The sequence below is a fragment of the Mauremys reevesii genome, linkage group 8 (assembly GCF_016161935.1).
Source record: "Mauremys reevesii isolate NIE-2019 linkage group 8, ASM1616193v1, whole genome shotgun sequence".
NCBI classification, from domain to species: domain Eukaryota; kingdom Metazoa; phylum Chordata; order Testudines; family Geoemydidae; genus Mauremys; species Mauremys reevesii.
Window position 1 is genome coordinate 43,067,885 of NC_052630.1, and position 17,635 is coordinate 43,085,519.

General features: G+C 46.7%; 1 protein-coding gene and 1 long non-coding RNA gene across 8 annotated transcripts in view; one reads left to right on the top strand and one right to left on the bottom strand.

The window, feature by feature from the left end:
- Positions 1 to 1,795, bottom strand: part of MTA1 (metastasis associated 1) — a 157,790-nt gene extending 155,995 nt beyond the window's left edge. For all 4 annotated transcript variants that reach the window (XM_039484276.1, XM_039484274.1, XM_039484277.1 and 1 more), the window contains exon 1: positions 1,689 to 1,795. In XM_039484276.1, coding sequence (XP_039340210.1) covers positions 1,689 to 1,716 — 28 coding nt within the window. In that variant the 5' untranslated portion in view covers positions 1,717 to 1,795. The remainder of the gene's footprint in view (positions 1 to 1,688) is intronic.
- On the top strand, positions 1,635 to 16,582 carry LOC120370109. 4 transcript variants are annotated; one of them, XR_005583625.1, is made up of 6 exons: positions 1,635 to 1,698; positions 2,502 to 2,587; positions 2,705 to 2,796; positions 2,938 to 3,033; positions 8,110 to 8,221; positions 16,169 to 16,582. It is a non-coding gene; the product is annotated as an uncharacterized LOC120370109 (long non-coding RNA). The 4 variants fall into 4 exon arrangements; XR_005583624.1 differs by having other exon boundaries at positions 1,678 to 1,762; positions 8,089 to 8,221; XR_005583622.1 differs by having other exon boundaries at positions 1,678 to 1,762.
- The last annotated feature ends 1,053 nt before the right edge of the window (positions 16,583 to 17,635 follow it).

Genomic DNA, 17,635 nt, shown 5'->3' on the forward strand with positions numbered 1-17,635 from the left:
AATGGGGCATTCTTAGATGCGGGGGGCTGATACAGAACAGAACCCCCTTGTACTATTCCTCCCCACCTCACTCCCAGGAATAAGGGCAGGTCTACACTAAGGGCGGGGGTCAAACTAGGGTACGCAAGTTCAGCTACGTGAATAGCGTAGCTGAACTCCAAGTACCCTAGTTCGAACTACTCACCCGTCCAGACGCCGCGGGATCGAAGTCCGCGGCTCCAAGGTCGACTCCGCCACCGCCGTTTGCAGTGGTGGAGTACCGGAGTCGACCGGAGCGCGCGGGGAGTTCGAACTATCGTGTCCAGATTAGACGCGATAGTTCGAACTCCGAGAAGTCGAACTCACCGCGTCGACCCGGCAGGTAAGTGTAGACTAGCCCTAAGAAAGCTCCACAGCACAGCTGTCATCCAGGAAACCAGATAAGGATGAATCCACACCAGGCCACCCTTTCAAAGTTTAAATTCCCTATAATTCAACCCCATACTCCTGTATCCTCTCCTTTCTCCTTACATGAGTTAAACATGGGACAGTCAGACAGAAGTGTGGGACTCTGAGCAGGATGCCTAGAAGGGAAGAGGTAGGAGTCAAGCAAAAGCCACCATAAAACAATGGTGGGGAGAGAAGACAGAAACCAGCAGAACTATTTCCACAAACATCCATACTCCATGCACCCACAGCACCCCACCCACACTGTACGAACTACTGAGAAAGCCTCTCCTAGTCCTCCACCTCAGCCCACGCAAAGCCACACAAGCACCTCTTCACTCCTACATCCCCCAACTCTGCACCCCCCCACATACTTATCAACCCACAACCCCCATCCCCAACACTCAGCCCACAACTCTGCTCCACACTCCCCCACCCCCAACTCTGCTCCCACACATCTCCCTAGTTCCACAACCCTCAGCACTGCACCCCATCCAACCCCACTCCCTCCCAAGCCCTCACCCCACACACCCCATGAACCTTCCCCCTCCAATTCCCCAGCCCTAATACCCTCTCAGCCCCATGACACTCTTCCTCTACCGGCACCAGATCCCTAAACCCCACCCACCCGCCTCTCCCCCAACTCCACACACACTAACCCTCCCCATCTCATCCCTACAACCCCTTCCCACCCCAGAGCGCCCATCGCATGCCAACCCCCATCCTACAATCACTAAACATACCCAGCCCCACCCCCAGTTTCTTTAACACAAGCCCCAAATTCTACCCCCACCCCTACAATTCCTGGCCCTGGAACACCCATCCTCTACCAGCCCCCAACTCCACCCCATAACACCCAAACACACAGCCCCCACCTCTCGTCCCAACTCTGCCCCCACCAGCCCCAAACCCACCCAGCCCCACCCCACATTCTACTCCCACCCCTACAATCCCTCTAGCCCCACGGCACCCATCCCCTGCCAGCCCCCAACTCTGCCCCCAGCCCTACAATCCCCAAACCCAGCCCCGCCCCACCTCCACCCCAACTTCTACTCCCACCCCTACAGCCCCCTGGCCCCACCGCACCCGTCCCCAGCAGCCCCAACTCTGCCCCCTCCCCAAACCCTGTCCCCGCCGGCCCCTGCCCGGACTCCCCCTGCTCCCGGCGGGGTGGGGGGGCCGTGACGCGCCGCTCGCCCACGGGGAGGAGCGGCCGGCGGGGGGGGGGGGAAGACTCGGGCCCCCGGAGGGGGGGGACTTACCTCCGACCCGGTACATGTTGGCAGCCATGCCCGGGCTGGGGGGTCTGGGCCGCTCCCGCCGCCACTGCCTCCAGGTGCCGGATCCGCTGGAAAATGGAGGCTGGAGCGGCCGGGAGGGGGAGGGGGAGGGGGAAAGGAGCGAGGGAATTAAAGGGGCCGCGCCGACAGGGGAGCGGGCGGCTGGACTGAGGCAGTGCGGGGAAGGGGCAGATCAGAGCCGGGGACTGTGCGGGCTGGAGGGGCGATTCGAGCCGGGGGGAGTGGGGGGGAGATTAGAGCTGCGGGAGATAGTGGGCAGGATTGGGAGTATGTGGGGGCCGGAGGCGGGAGAGGGAGTTGAGGGGAAGGGGCAGCAGGGGGACGGGGGGGGGGGGGCGAGTGAGATATCAGAGGGAATTGGGGGATGGGAAAGGAGGCAAGTGGGGGATGGGGTAGGAAGGGCTGGGAAAGGGAGGCAGGAGAATGGGGGAAAGGAGGAGAGGCCATAGTGGCAGCCTTAGGCCTACTCATCCCCTGCTGTCTGTCAAATCACACCTCCACACCCTGCAGCAGATAGTGAGTCGGGGTCAGAGTTAAACCAAGAACAGGGCCCTGCCGTTGGGTGGGGACTTTCCTCCTGAGGGAGGCAGCAGTTCTGGGCAGCTGGGGAAAGGGAGCCCCTGAGTGAGGGAGCACAGAGTTGGCAATGAGGAGAGGCACCCAGCAGATCCCTGAAGAGGGCAAGGGTTGCAGTAGCAGCAATATGGTGATGAAACAAAGTACTAAGGCTTTTGTCCATGTAATTGTACTATACAACATCATTATTTTCCCCAGGCCTGACCAAGATAGAGCTCTGGCTGAAAGAGAACTGACTACATCACAATCCAGATGAGATGGAAGAAAAAGGAAAGCATTAAGATGTATGTATGGAGGCTTGGGCTGAACCATCAATTGAAGGAGTATGCCTGACATTTGCCAAAATATATTGCTGCTTTAGGGGCCTACTGGGTCCACAGCTGATCCTAGCCTATTATTAGATTTTAGATAACCCAGTTGGTGGCAAGATGAGGACTAGATGCTTGAAATGGAGTAAAACTCCAATGGACCAATAAAGGAATATTATGCCCATGTAAGTAGAGTTCCTTCCTAAACCCAAGCAGTTAGCATCATGCCCCCACAGAAAAAAGTTACTTTCTTCTAACACAGAACTGTTTTAAACTAAAGAAAACAGAATTATTCCTAAAGTTGTTCTCTTTCTATTTCCCTATAGGCATCTCCTACAACTGTCCTTCAGCCTCCAACTGCCTGGCTTTCTGCTACAGATTTAAGGAAACATATCCTCACATTTTCCCCCAGTGTAAACAAGGTAATAAAAATGTTAAATAAATAAAAATTAAATATCCCAGCTCCACCTACAGTTAGGTCTTGTCTTCTGACTTTGAGGGTTTTGTCCAGTTATGTCATTTGAAAATTCAAATACCAGAGAGGGAAAGTGCTGTTCCGTAGGATTCAACAGGATTACCTCCCTTCACTAAGGCAGTGGTGATAGTACCACTGCAGTTAGGGTCACGTCAGTCCTGCTGGGCTTGGAACCAGCTGAAGATACTTCCTCTTCCTCTGTACCGAGTTCCTTAATTAGTTTTGACCAAATAGAATCTCTGTGTGCAGCTTGTTCCGCTGTTAGGAACTAGTGGTGTTCAGTACTTCTCATCCAGTTTTTTCAGGTCTGAGTTTCCTAGTTTACCTTTGAGTAAGCTCCAGGCAGTATTCTGACAGTTAAAGAAGAAAGCCAAAAGAAAACACCTTTTAGATTTGGCACCTCTCAGCTTCACATCCTTTGACCAGGGCCACTCAGACCTAAAATTTACCTCTGAGAATAGCAATGTTGTTCTTAGCTGTCAACCCATGAACAGCTGCCCTGAGTTAACTCTGATGACTAACGTGAAGGTTTGCCCTACAGCTCAGCAGAGCTAGTACGGGGTCTTTTTGTTGTAGAATTCTCTAATATCTACTGTCTTCTCTGCCACTGCATTCCTTTGTGGATGGTGAAGACTGGAGTTAATGTCCTTAACGTACTATATCCCCCAAAGTTGGAATTCAGAACTGGCAACTTATGTCCCATTGTCAGAAATTATTTCCAGATCTCAAATTAAGAAAAAATCCTTTTATCTTTGCTAAGCCCTGTTTACCGGTGGGTCTAGCACAGGGGTGGGCAAACTATGGCCTGCGGGCCAGATCCGGCCCATGGCGCCGCGGGGCTAAGACAGGCTCCCTGCCTGCCCTGGCTCCACGCGGCTCCTGGAAGCAGCTGGCACTACGTCCCTGCAGTCCCTGGGGGAGTGGGACAGAGGGCTCTGTGCGCTGCCCTTGTCTGCAGGCACCACCCCCTGCAGCTCCCGTTGGCTGGGAACAGGGAACTGCAGCCAGTGAGAGCTTTGTGGGAGGTATATGCAGGCAAGGGCAGCGCATGGAGCCCTCTGCCCCCCCCCCTCCACCAGGGGCTGTAAGGACATGGTACTGGCCACTTCCAGGAGCGGCGTGGAGCCAGGGAAGGCAGGGAACCTGCCTTAGCCCTGCTGCTTGCAGCTGCCACTCGAGCTGCTCAGTGGCAGGCTGAAGCCCACACCCTGAACCTGTCCTTCACCCCAATCCCCTGCCCTGAGCCCTCTCCTGCACTCTGCACCCCCTCTTGCACCCCAACCCCTTGCCCTCTGCCCCTTCCTGCACACTGCATCCCCTCCCCACATCCTGCACTCCCTCCTGCACCCCCCCTCACATGACCCTGCATGCAATTTCCTCATCCAGATGTGGCCCTCGGACCAAAAACTTTGCCCACCCCTGGTCTAGCAAGAAGTGGACTTCTTACAAATCTAGAAAAATAGTGGTTACCAAACAAGCATGTCTCCTCTTCACACACATCTAGTGTTCTTTTCCAAAGCCTATTGGGTAGCCCTGTGGCAATGGGAAATTTTTTGAGTTGTGTTTGTCAGGTCATTCTGCAAGATTAATGTTTTCACCCTACAAGTGGGCTATCACATGGACATTAGGGCTCCTTCCAGCATTTCTGAGGGCTTAATATTCCTCATGTAAAGGTAATAATTGGAGATATACCAATCTCCTAGAACTGGAAGGGACCTTGAAAGGTCATTGAGTCCAGCCCCCTGCCTTCACTAGGCAGGACCAATTTTTGCCCCACACCCTTAAGTGGCTTACCTCAAGGATTGAACTCACAACCCTGGGTTTAGCAGCCAATGCTCAAACCACTGAGCTATCCCTTCCCCCAATGTATCCTTTACAAGGACTGTAAGAACACAGTACAAATGCTATACGTAATCAACCTTCATCTTCAGAAAGTTCACTTTTCATAACAAACAAATCATAGACTGGATGCTAAGCCTCTGATAAATAATTAAGCCAACTATAACCTTGGTTTCCGGTGGTGTATCAGCCCAAGCAGCTGTTTGAATCAGTTCTGTAGTGAGAGTGAGTGGATACGCTAAGTAGCACATATGTGGGCTTCTACATCATCCCACGCCTCTGGAGAATTGGGTGCTTGCTAGAGCTCCTCGGTGCAGTGTCAGTCACCTCTGTGGTCTTTCTAACAAGGTGGACAGTCACCTATGTGTCTATTCTGCAATACATTTATATCTCAAACACATGAGCAATCTCTGGTATTTAATATGTATCTTGTTTGGGTCTATACTGTTTATTAAAAATACAAGCACTTTGTGGTCTGTCACCAACATGACATTATCAAGTTCACACATGTGGCCTGTGACTCTCTTACATGGCCACATGCTTGCTAGACATTCTCTCTCTTTGAGCACACCTGCTCTTGGAATCTGAATGCATAATAGGTCAAGATTTGCAAAGCCCTCTAGGGTATTTAGCCCTACAAATGTTCTGGGGCTAAGTCTTCTAGTTGACTTTGAAAATTTCAAACCAGTATTTTTTCTAAATCATATTCCAATTGCTCAATTTCCACAGATTCTGTAATTAGAGTAACAACCCATCAATACCATAGCTACCAGCATCTGTAGAAAGAACTGTAGATCATAAAATACAGTTTAAATGTGGTCAGCAGATATTTTAAAACCCCACAAGTGTGCCTCTGTGCTTTATTCCAGATTCACACATAGTTTTAAGCAATTCATAAAAGACTTGGCCTTTTGAGAATGATTAAGTATGAAGATTCTCCAGCATTCAGCCATACAGAGGAACAGCCCCAGTTCTGATTGTAGGAGGCGACCTTTCAGCTATGGCTTTGTTTCTATTGCTAACCCCACCCCTTCTTTATCAATCCTATGTCCTAAGAACCATAGCCAGTTTGTTGTTGCATATATTTTTATCTTTTTAATTTTAGTCCCGCATCCTTCGTAGCCTTCAGAACTTGCTCTAGCCTTAGGTTAAGTTGTTCCACAGGCTTCCCTTACCTATGATGTCATCCACATAAACCTTCATTCCCTGCTGGCCGCATCGAATCTCATTTCTCTTTGGATGATTTCTGAGACATTTGAAATGCTGAACAGGAGGCAGTGAAAGCCATATCTGCCAAGTAGTGATACAATTGTCAGCTTGTCACTGCCAGAATAGAGCCGTACTTGCCAGACTCCTCTAGCTGTATCTAGTGAGAAGAATACTATTGCATCTGCTCATTTAGAGAGGAAGCCCCTAATTCTCCCCTTCAGTACAGCTATTTTGTGTTGCTCTGGTGGCACAACACAGCCAGAAAGCAGGCTTAACTATCTACCTAACCTGGGAATGCCCAGGTGGCACAACACTGGGGCAATGACTCTACACTGACTCCCCCATTCCTCTCCAACTTCTTGGGATTATAAGCAGCAGGATGTCATTGACACCAATTTAGACAGCTGTATGTTGCACCAGGAACCAAAGTGGCTGTGAGCCAACTCCACAAGAAAGAGGCTGCAAAGGTGATGAAAACTTAAGCCACCTCTCTCCCCAACTTCCCACCATCCCTGGTCCTGCATCAAATGAGAAGAATATACCTCTCCCCCCCACCTCCAGTTTTATTTAGCCACTTCTGTACAAATAACGGTATGCTCCTATCTTTTCATAATAGGCACTATAGTCACACAGCATTCTGTTGGCTCAGTAATGCACGATCACATTATTCTCTCCCATTGCTCATTCTGAGAAACAGTGGGATTTCTTCTGTGCATTTGTGTGGGGCCCTTCTGAACAGACGTGACTTAGTCTAGTGGGTACGGGTAATGGGCCCTATAACAAACGTGATTCCCCCACACACACACACATAGACTCCTTGCTGTTGTGACTAGTATTGGATTTAAATTGCCTAGACAACTTATGTCTCCCTGCACTAGTGAACAGGACCCTGAGTTGCTCTAACTTAACTGTAATGATCTTACAAATCGTTACAAGTCATCTCCACCCCTGAATTAGTTTTAAATTTAACAGTAGTGCAGCTCTTGACTTTAACAGCACCACTCTGTTTATAAGTGTTTTATTTGGATACAGATCCCAGGAAATCAGCATCACCAATCACAGTGCTTGGGCTATCTCCCCAATAATTGCATGTCCATCACAAACTGATACTTCACTGTTCCTCCCCTTTCCCCAATCATTAAACTATTTAACACCACCAGTCCTCCTAGTACAGATGCTTGTGGGCATCCATTAACCTCTTTTCAAGTTGCAAATGACATTTGTTACTACTCTTTGATTCCTACCTCCTCGCTGATTTCTAATCCTTGACAAACACCATCTGTGGACCATATTCCCTTTCACTATCTGCCTCTGTCCAGAGCCCTACATCCATTTCCCCTCCAGTGAAGATCCAACAACTCTCCTCTACATCATGTCAGTTCCATCTTGGATTGCTGCAGTGTGCTCTACTTGTGACTACTTCTAAAGTCCACTTGGGAGTTCCTTCTAATGGAGAACACAGCTGCCCATCTCCAGAGAGTCACAGACAACATGGATACATAACACCTGCACTCAAGTTTCTGCCCTGGCTTTCTTGTATTCAGCTGAAGCTCAGTGGGGGGATCTTGTTATCTGAGAGGTGCCTCTTACTCCATACTCCACCATGGCAGTTAAAATCAGTGGGGATGTTGTCACCATAAGTTCCCAGAGCTGAACTTGCTTATCTGAAAGAACCTGAGCTTCCAGTAAAATGCAAGATAAGGTTATTTGGTTTAGCTTTTATATGAGTTTTGTTACCATACGTTGGACATTTGCTCCTGGAAAAGTGATAGTATTGTTGCTAATATCCACTTAACCTACTGCTGGTGCTATACACCTAGTACAATTCCTGTAAGCAGTAGCAGTGGGTGGGAGTGGTATTCATTTTGAGCTGTTTTATGTCAGCTATTTGTTAAAATTCTGTAATAAAACTCCTAGCTGGCATGACAAGACATGTTTAATACTTTTTAACAAGCACATGATCACTCTTGTCAAGGAGGAGGAGCCAACACCATGTGACCTGCCACCTCATCATTTACTGCTAGCAAGTGCCCAGTGACCACTGTTTTGAGAATCTTTGGGAAGATTTTTCTGTGCAGTTACCACAGGTATGTTATACAATTGCAAATGAGAGGAGCTGGTTTGTGCTTATCAAGGGAAGGGAAGACTGTTCTTCGGCTAGGGGAATTCCCTGCTGAGCTGTGGAACAGGGCAAAGGGCATGGCCCAGTATTTGTCATTAAAGCTCTGTTGACAGAAAACATTCTGTTGAGACTTTGCATGTGGAGTCTCATACGTGTGAATCTTTTGAAAGGAAAAAACCCGTATCTTGGCCTTTTTCATAGAGAAAATGAACGTGTGCACCTCCTGGGGAAGAACTATTTTGTGGATAAGTGTTAAACAAAAAATACCTTCTCTCTGAGAGCCCCTTCCAGAGTGAACTATAGACCTGAAACCTTTCCACAGGGAAAACTGAGTATGCACACCAAGGTGTTTGTGTGGAGAAAGCTTGCAGGTAAATTGACTCCTGCCAATTAATGGCAGCATCTTTGTTATGCATTGACCTCCATATCCCTCGTTCCATCCCACTCCTCAGGCAGAACCAAGCTTATGGCCCCTGCAGTACATGTCCTCCCTCCTGACCCCATCCATGCTTCTTCTGACAATCCCAAGGACAGTTGTCCATTCATTGATCCTAAGGCACATATCATTTCATGCTGAATGTCTGAACTACAGCAGCGGAGAGGGAGTGTGTACTGACTTTCGGATGGAAAATGGAGGGCAACGAAAATGATCAGAGGCTGGGGCACATGACTTGCGAGGCGAGGCTGAGGGAACTGGGCTTGTTTAGTCTGCAGAAGAGAAGAGTGAGGGGGGATTTGATAGAAGCCTTCAACTACCTGGAAGGGGGTTCCAAAGAGGATAGAGCTCAGCTGTTCTCAGTGCTGGCAGATGACAGAACAAGGAGCAATGGTGCATAAGAACATAAGAACGGCCATACCAGGTCAGACCAAAGGTCCATCTAGCCCAGTATCTGTCTACCGACAGTGGCCAATGCCAGGTGCCCCAGAGGGAGTGAACCTAACAGGCAATGATCAAGTAATCTCTCTCCTGCCATCGATCTCCATCCTCTGACGAACAGAGGCTAGGGACACCATTCTTACCCATCCTAGCTAATAGCCATTTATGGACTTAGCCACCATGAATTTATCCAGTTCCCTTTTAAACATTGTTATAGTCCTAGCCTTCACAACCTCCTCAGGTAAGGAGTTCCACAAGTTGACTGTGCGCTGCGTGAAGAAGAACTTCCTTTTATTTGTTTTAAACCTGCTGCCTATTAATTTCATTTGGTGACCCCTAGTTCTTGTATTACGGGAATAAGTAAATAACTTTTCCTTATCCACTTTCTCAACATCACTCATGATTTTATATACCTCTATCATATCCCCCCTTAGTCTTCTCTTTTCCAAGCTGAAGAGTCCTAGCCTCTTTAATCTTTCCTCGTATGGGACCATCTCCAAACCCCTAATCATTTTAGTTGCTCTTTTCTGAACCTTTTCTAGTGCTAGAATATCTTTTTTGAGGTGAGGAGACCACATCTGTACACAGTATTCGAGATGTGGGTGTACCATGGATTTATATAAGGGCAATAATATATTCTCAGTCTTATTCTCTATCCCCTTTTTAATGATTCCTAACATCCTGTTTGCTTTTTTGACCGCCTCTGCACACTGCATGGACATCTTCAGAGAACTATCCACGATGACTCTAAGATCTTTTTCCTGACTCGTTGTAGCTAAATTAGCCCCCATCATATTGTATGTATAGTTGGGATTATTTTTTCCAATGTGCATTACTTTACATTTATCCACATTAAATTTCATTTGCCATTTTGTTGCCCAATCACTTAGTTTTGTGAGATCTTTTTGAAGTTCTTCACAATCTGCTTTGGTCTTAACTATCTTGAGTAGTTTAGTATCATCTGCAAACTTTGCCACCTCACTGTTTACCCCTTTCTCCAGATCATTTATGAATAAATTGAATAGGATTGGTCCTAAGACTGACCCTTGGGGAACACCACTAGTTACCCCTCTCCATTCTGATAATTTACCATTAATTCCTACCCTTTGTTACCTGTCCTTTAACCAGTTCTCAGTCCATGAAAGGACCTTCCCTTTTATCCCATGAGAGCTTAATTTACGTAAGAGCCTTTGGTGAGAGACCTTGTCAAAGGCTTTCTGGAAATCTAAGTACACTATGTCCACCGGATCCCCCTTGTCCACATGTTTGTTGACCCCTTCAAAGAACTCTAATAGATGAGTAAGACATGATTTCCCTTTACAGAAACCATGTTGACTATTGCTCAACAGTTTATGTTTTTCTATGTGTCTGACAATTTTATTCTTAACTATTGTTTCGACTAATTTGCCCGGTACCAACGTTAGATTAACCGGTCTGTAATTGCCGGGATCACCCCTAGAGCCCTTTTTAAATATTGGCGTTACATTAGCTAACTTCCAGTCATTGGGTACAGAAGCCGATTTAAAGGACAGGTTACAAACCTTAGTTAATAGTTCCGCAACTTCACATTTGAGTTCTTTCAGAACTCTTGGGTGAATGCCATCCGGTCCCGGTGACTTGTTAATGTTGCGTTTATCAATTAATTCCAAAACCTCCTCTAGTGACACTTCAGTCTGTAACAGTTCCTCAGATTTGTCACCTACAAAAGCCAGCTCAGGTTTGGGAATCTCCCTAACATCCTCAGCCGTGAAGACTGAAGCAAAGAATCCATTTAGTTTCTCTGCAATGACTTTATCGTCTTTAAGCGCTCCTTTCGTATTTTGATCATCAAGGGGCCCCACTGGTTGTTTAGCAGGCTTCCTGCTTCTGATGTACTTAAAAAACATTTTGTTATTACCTTTGGAGTTTTTGGCTAGCCGTTCTTCAAACTCCTCTTTGGCTTTTCTTATTACACTCTTGCACTTAAGTTGGCAGTGTTTGTGCTCCTTTCTATTTGCCTCACTAGGATTTGACTTCCACTTTTTAAAGGAAGTCTTTTTATCTCTCACTGCTTCTTTTACATGGTTGTTAAGCCACGGTGGCTCTTTTTTAGTTCTTTTACTGTTTTTCTTAATTTGGGGTATACATTGAAGTTGGGCCTCTATTATGGTGTCTTTAAAAAGGGCCCATGCAACTTGCAGGGATTTCACTTTAGTCCCTGTACCTTTTAACTTTTGTTTAACTAACCCCCTCATTTTTGTATAGTTCCCCCTTTTGAAATTAAATGCCACAGTATTGGGCTGTTGAGGTGTTCTTCCCACCACAGGGATGTTGAATGCTATTGTATTATGGTCACTATTTCCAAGCAGTCCTGCTATAGTTACCTCTTGGACCAGCTCCTGCGCTCCACTCAGGATTAAATCTAGAGTTGCCTCTCCCCTTGTGGGTTCCCGTACCAGCTGCTCCATGAAGCAGTCATTTAAAGTATCGAGAAATTTTATCTCTGCATTTCGTCCTGAAGTGAAATGTTCCCAGTCAATATGGGGATAATTGAAATCCCCCACTATTATTGGGTTCTTAATTTTGATAGCCTCTCTAATTTCCCTTAGCATTTCATCATCACTATTACTGTCCTGGTCAGGTGGTTGATAATAGATCCCTAATGTTATATTTTTACTAGAGCATGAAATTTCTATCCATAGAGATTCTATGGAACATGTGGATTCGCTTAAGATTTTTACTTCATTTGAATCTACACTTTCTTTCACATATAGTGCCACTCCTCCCCCTGCATGACCTGTTCTGTCCTTCCGATATATTTTGTACCCCAGAATGATTGTGTCCCATTGATTGCTCTCAGTCCACCAGGTTTCTGTGATGCCTATTATATCAATATCCTCCTTTATCACAAGGCACCCATCTTATTATTTAGACTTCTAGCATTTGTGTACAAGCACTTTAAAAACTTGTCCCTGTTTATTAGTCTGCCTTTTTCTGATGTGCCAGATTCTTTTTTATGTGACTGTTTATCATCTGATCCGGCCCTTACATTATCCTTTTCTGTCCTCTGCTCCTGACTATAACCTGGAGATTCTCTATCATCAGACTCTCCCCTAAGAGAAGTCTGTGTCCGATCCACATGCTCCTCTGCAGCAGTCGGCTTTCCCCCATCTCCTAGTTTAAAAACTGCTCTACAACCTTTTTAATGTTTAGTGCCAGCAGTCTGGTTCCACTTTGGTTTAGGTGGAGCCCATCTCTCCTGTATAGGCTCCTCCCATCCCAGAAGTTTCCCCAGTTCCTAATGAACGTGAACCCCTCCTCTCTACACCATCGTCTCATCCACGCGTTGAGACTCTGAAGCTCTGCCTGCCTACCTGGCCCTGCACATGGAACTGGGAGCATTTCTGAGAATGCCACCATAGAGGTCCTGGATTTCAGTCTCTTCCCTAGCAGCCTAAATTTGGCTTCCAGGACATCTCTCCTACCCTTCCCTGTGTCATTGGTACCTACATGTACCACGACCACCGGCTCCTCCCCAGCACTACACATAAGTCTGTCTAGGGAGAGGGGAGGTCGAGGTTGGATATTAGGAAACACTGTTTCGTTAGGAGCGTGGTGAAGCATGGGTTATGTAGGGAGGTGGTGGAATCTCCATCCATAGAGTTTTTTAAGGCCCAGCTTGACAAAGCCTTGGCTGGGATGATTTTATTGGTGTTGGTCCTGCTTTGGGTGGGGGGTTGGACTGGATGACTTCCTGGGGTCTCTTCCAATCCTGATCTTCTATGATTCTATGAAAGGCCTGGCCCCCAGATGGGAGAGGAACAGGCACACTTCAGTTCAGGATATTTTTAAATGCCTAGGTCAGTACGCACTGAACTCTCTTCATCACTTACATTATATCCAAAGTGAGACAGAGCACTGGACAAAAAAGCCAGAACTCTGATTTGGACTCCATGTACGGTGTACATCCGGGGAAGAACCGTGGCTGACACTTTCAAGAAGCCCAACTCCCATTGAATTTTAAATGTGTTTTGATGCCTAAATCCCTTATGCTCCTTTGAAAATCTCTGCTGATATGACTTAGGCTTGACCCAGTCATCAAATTTAAAGGGACTACAGCTTTCATGCTCTTACAGGGAATGTCCAGAATTTGAACCCCAGACCTGAATTTAAGGTCTTGTCTACTTGAAGATGCTCCAGTTTAACACAAGGTGTGTATTTAACCTGATTTAGTTAAATTGGTGCAATCCCTGGGTGTATGGATACTTATTTTGGTTTTAGAGAGGCTTATTGCAGTTAAGCTGAAATTTCATAGAACCAGAGGGTTAGAAGGGACCCAAAGGTCATCTAGTCTAACCCCCTGCCAAGATGCAGGATTTGTTGTGTCTAAACCATCCAAGACAGATGGCTTTACAGCCTCCTTTTGAAAACCTCCCATGAAGGAGCTTTCACAACCCCCCTAGGCAGTCTGTTCCATTGTCCTACTGTTCTTACAGGTAGGAAGTTTTTCCTGAGATTTAATCTAAATCTGCTGTGCCATAGTTTATTCCCAATAGACTTAAGCTAAACTGGGAAAAAAACATACTTATACTGAAAAAATAGTAGTCTGGATAGCTGTTGTCTAGTATTTTTGATCAGTAGGTCTCAACACACTTTACAAAGGAAATCAATAGCATCATTCTCATTTTACAGATGGGGAAACTGAGGCACAGAGCAGTTAACTGGCTTGCCCAAGATCACCCAACAGGCCAGTGAGAGAGCAGGGAATAGAATCAGGTCTTCTGAGTCCCAGTTCAGTGCTCTATTTGCTAGGCCACACGGAGTTTATACAAATTTAACTAAATCCGTTTTAAAACCCATGTAAGTTAAAACGGTGCAACTTTCCTGTGTAGAAAAGGCCTAAGATAGCCTGCTTTATCAACAAGACACTGTGTTGGAGCCTATGTCCCCCATGTGAAGGATTTTATAAGTTAGTCTGGAGAAATATTTTATAAAATTTAAAGGTACCACCTTCCCCATCTCAGATGGTTTGCCCAAGATTTAATCTCAGGACCCCTGGCAACCAAGGTCGCCTGACACAAGTTGCTCCCTCTCAAAAGAATGAGACCAGTTTTTCAACTGGCTATGTGTACAGGGGCGGCTCCAGGCCCCAGCACGTCAAGTGCGTGCTTGGAGCGGCATGCCGCTGGGGGCGCTCTGCCGGTCGCCGGGAGGGCGGCAGGCGGCTCCGGTGGACCTCCCGCAGGCATGCCTGCGGAGGGTCTGCTGGTCCTGCGGCTTCGGTGGAGCATCCGCAAGCACGCCTGCGGGTGGTCCACCGGAGCCACGGGACCGGCGACCGGCAGAGCGACCCCCGTGGCATGCCGCCGTGCTTGGTGCAGCGAAATGGCTAGAGCCGCCTCTGTATGTGTGTTCCTCAGTTAGCTTCAGGAGCAGCAACCTTTGGCCTTATGTAGCTTCAGTGAATTACACACTGCCTGTAATCTTTTAAGTAACCTGGAGGTGATAATTAGAGAAAACTAACATCACTCTCACCTGTGAGTAGCTAAGGTTGTGGTTGCTTTGTTATAAGTCCTATTTTGATTCCACTTGAACAGTACCAGAACTAACTCCATCCACCTGAAATATTGGTCATACACTGCTGCTAGAGAAGTTTTAAAATTTGCTTTTGCAAGTGTGAGGCTTGTTGGACAACAACATGTTTTTGATTTGTACATCTGAGAAAGCCAAGTTATTTCAACATTTTGAAAACTGTTTTATTTTGTTCTTGTAATGGGAATATTTACCTTGGAAACAGTTGTCCTCCATGATGACTGGTGCCTTTTACAATGTTTTGCAGTGTTTGGGGAATTACTCTTAGAATGGGTCTATATGTTTTCCCAAATTCTCAGCAATCCATGAGCATCCTGCAGACTTTAGAAGCCGTCTAGGTGAAACCCTAAAAACCAAAGCAAGCAATCTAGACCAGAAGTCCCCAACGTAGTCCTCAATGGTGCCTCTGGGGCGTCTAAGTGCACCCACATACTGGCCAGTGGACAAGCGTCCGGCGAAATGCCGTCGACAGGCTGTGTCATCCAGAGGCGTTGCCACCGAAATGCTGCCAGTTTTCGGCGGTATTTTGGCGGCGACACCTCTGGATGCTGCTGCTTGTCGGCGGCATTTCAGCGACGACGCCTATTGACATTGTCGCTTGTCAGCGGAATTTCGGCGGATGCTCGTCCACCGCCACAGTCCTCCGTGGCTCGTCGTCTGGCGCCCGCCAGATGAAAAAGGTTGGGGACCACTGACCATTTCCTTGTGAAGAATCTTCAATCCAGACTGCCAAGAGCACTTCAGTTCATTTTTCATTAAGAAAATCCAGGAATTCCCCCATCACACACACACCTAGCTGTACTTTTGCTCCCTTCCACATCAGTCAATGCTTGACAGACCTCAGACTGCATTTCCTATACCTTGTAACTAGCAATTTCTCCTTCCTCTCACCCAATGCCAGGAAGCAAAGGTGAGTGAGTTTTCTACAGCTGATATCATTAGCACTGTCAGCAGCACCATTCAGAGAACTGCCATGACCTCTTCTGTGACTGAATACACCTCTGTATTCACACCTTGCATAGTAGTGTAATAATCTTTGTACAAGGTAGGTTTTGTAAGGTATTATCTGAAAACTCAATTTGCTGGTACATATTGTCCTGATAAAATACGCGTGGCAACACTGTATGTGAAATTAAAATATTCCCCTCAGGGGGGGTTAGGGTAGGGATAGTTCAGTGGTTTGAGCATTGGTCTGCTAAACCCAGGGGTGTGAGTTCAATCCTTGGAGGAGCCATGTAGGGAATATGGTAGAAAAATCTATCAGGGATGCTACTTGGTTCTGCTGTGAAGGCAGAAGACTGGCCTCAATCTTTCAAGGTCCCTTCCAGCTCTATGAGATGGGTTAATATTTTTTTTATTATATGGAGATATACCTATGTTCAAACCACACAGCCCTACCCAGGCAGAAGTCAGGTCTGTCCTAACCAAAGGAAGGATTGTATGCTTGCCTTAATTTGCATTTAGGTAGTAAACAGAGTGATCCAGCAGGAAGGAAAAACAAAGAAAGCTCTAACAGGTGAAAAAAGTCAGCATGGAACATCCTTCCACATGGACTCTTTGTCCTCTGGTGCTCCAATGGAAATATTTTACAAGAAGAGAACTGAAACTATAAAAACGAGGAACACCACCCCCTCTCTCTCCCTGTCTGCCTTTGGCATTGCACCTAAGATGACAAAGGAGAACCACCATTGGATTCTGGGGCAGAGGGGTCCTGACCTGAAGAGTTTGGTCAGTAACCTTACTAGAAGCATATGGTGAGAAATTTGTCTTGAATCTAATATAGTTTGCTAAGTTAGCACTAGAAAGCATTTTATCTATTTTTCTTGTAACCATTTCTGACTTCTAGGCCTCTTTTACTTGTACCCACAATCTCCCTCTTTGTAGTTAATAACTGTTTTACTGTTTTATCTAATTCAGTGTGCTTAAGTTGAAGCATCTGGATAACTCCATTTAAAGTAATAAACAGATACATTATTCCCTTAAAGGAATAATGGACTTAAAATGTTTGTACTGTCCAGGAGATGGCTGGGCAGTACAGGACATACATTTCTGACAAGAGATCCAGAACTGGGGCTGTGTTGGGGTCACCCTGCAGTATAACCAAGACTGGTGAGAGACAGGGTGTAGCTGGCAGGCTGCAGTTACACACAGATACTCAGAGTGTGGCTTGCGTATGGGAAGGCTGTTTGTGAGTGGCCCAAGTGGGAGCTATCTCAGCAAGCCATTGTAAGGCACTCAAGGTTGCAGGGCAGGGATGGCGCAGCCACCCTAGTTGTCTGAATATCCTCCCTTTGACACCGGAGTCAATATAACATAGCCTACTCCTCCTGGAGGAGACAAAGTGCTAACAGAAGGGAAGGGAAAAACCCTTGCAGGTACTCCTGGGTGCTGAGGAATCTGGTCTAAAATGTGCACCCTGCTCTGCCTAGAGAGGGAGGGTGAAGCATCCTTCCCCCATCCCCAATACATGTCAACCTTTGTCAGACTTGGCTCTCTAGTCCGGTACAGTAAGAACAGCAGGAGCAGTGCCCTAAGCATCCAGACTAGATAGACTATATTACAACACAAATACTCCATGGTATTTAATGTATTTTATTCCATCACAAAAAACACCCCATTATAGAGAAGCATTAAGGCTGCAGAGTAAAGCACTCAGTCAAATCGCCAGTGTTAAGGTGGCCCATGCAGCTCCTGTCCTTGACTCACTCAGTATGCAAATTGGATCGTACAGAGTAACTTACTAAACAGTGAGGATCAAAAAAAATCAGTTGTTGCATGCCTAGAAAGGGTTAAACATCCTGCAAAATAAATAGACTCAGACTTTAAGGTCAGAAGGGACCATTATGATCATCTAGTCTGACCTCCTGCACAATGCAGGCCACAGAATCTCACCCATCCATTTCTATAACAAACCCCTAACCTATGTCTGAG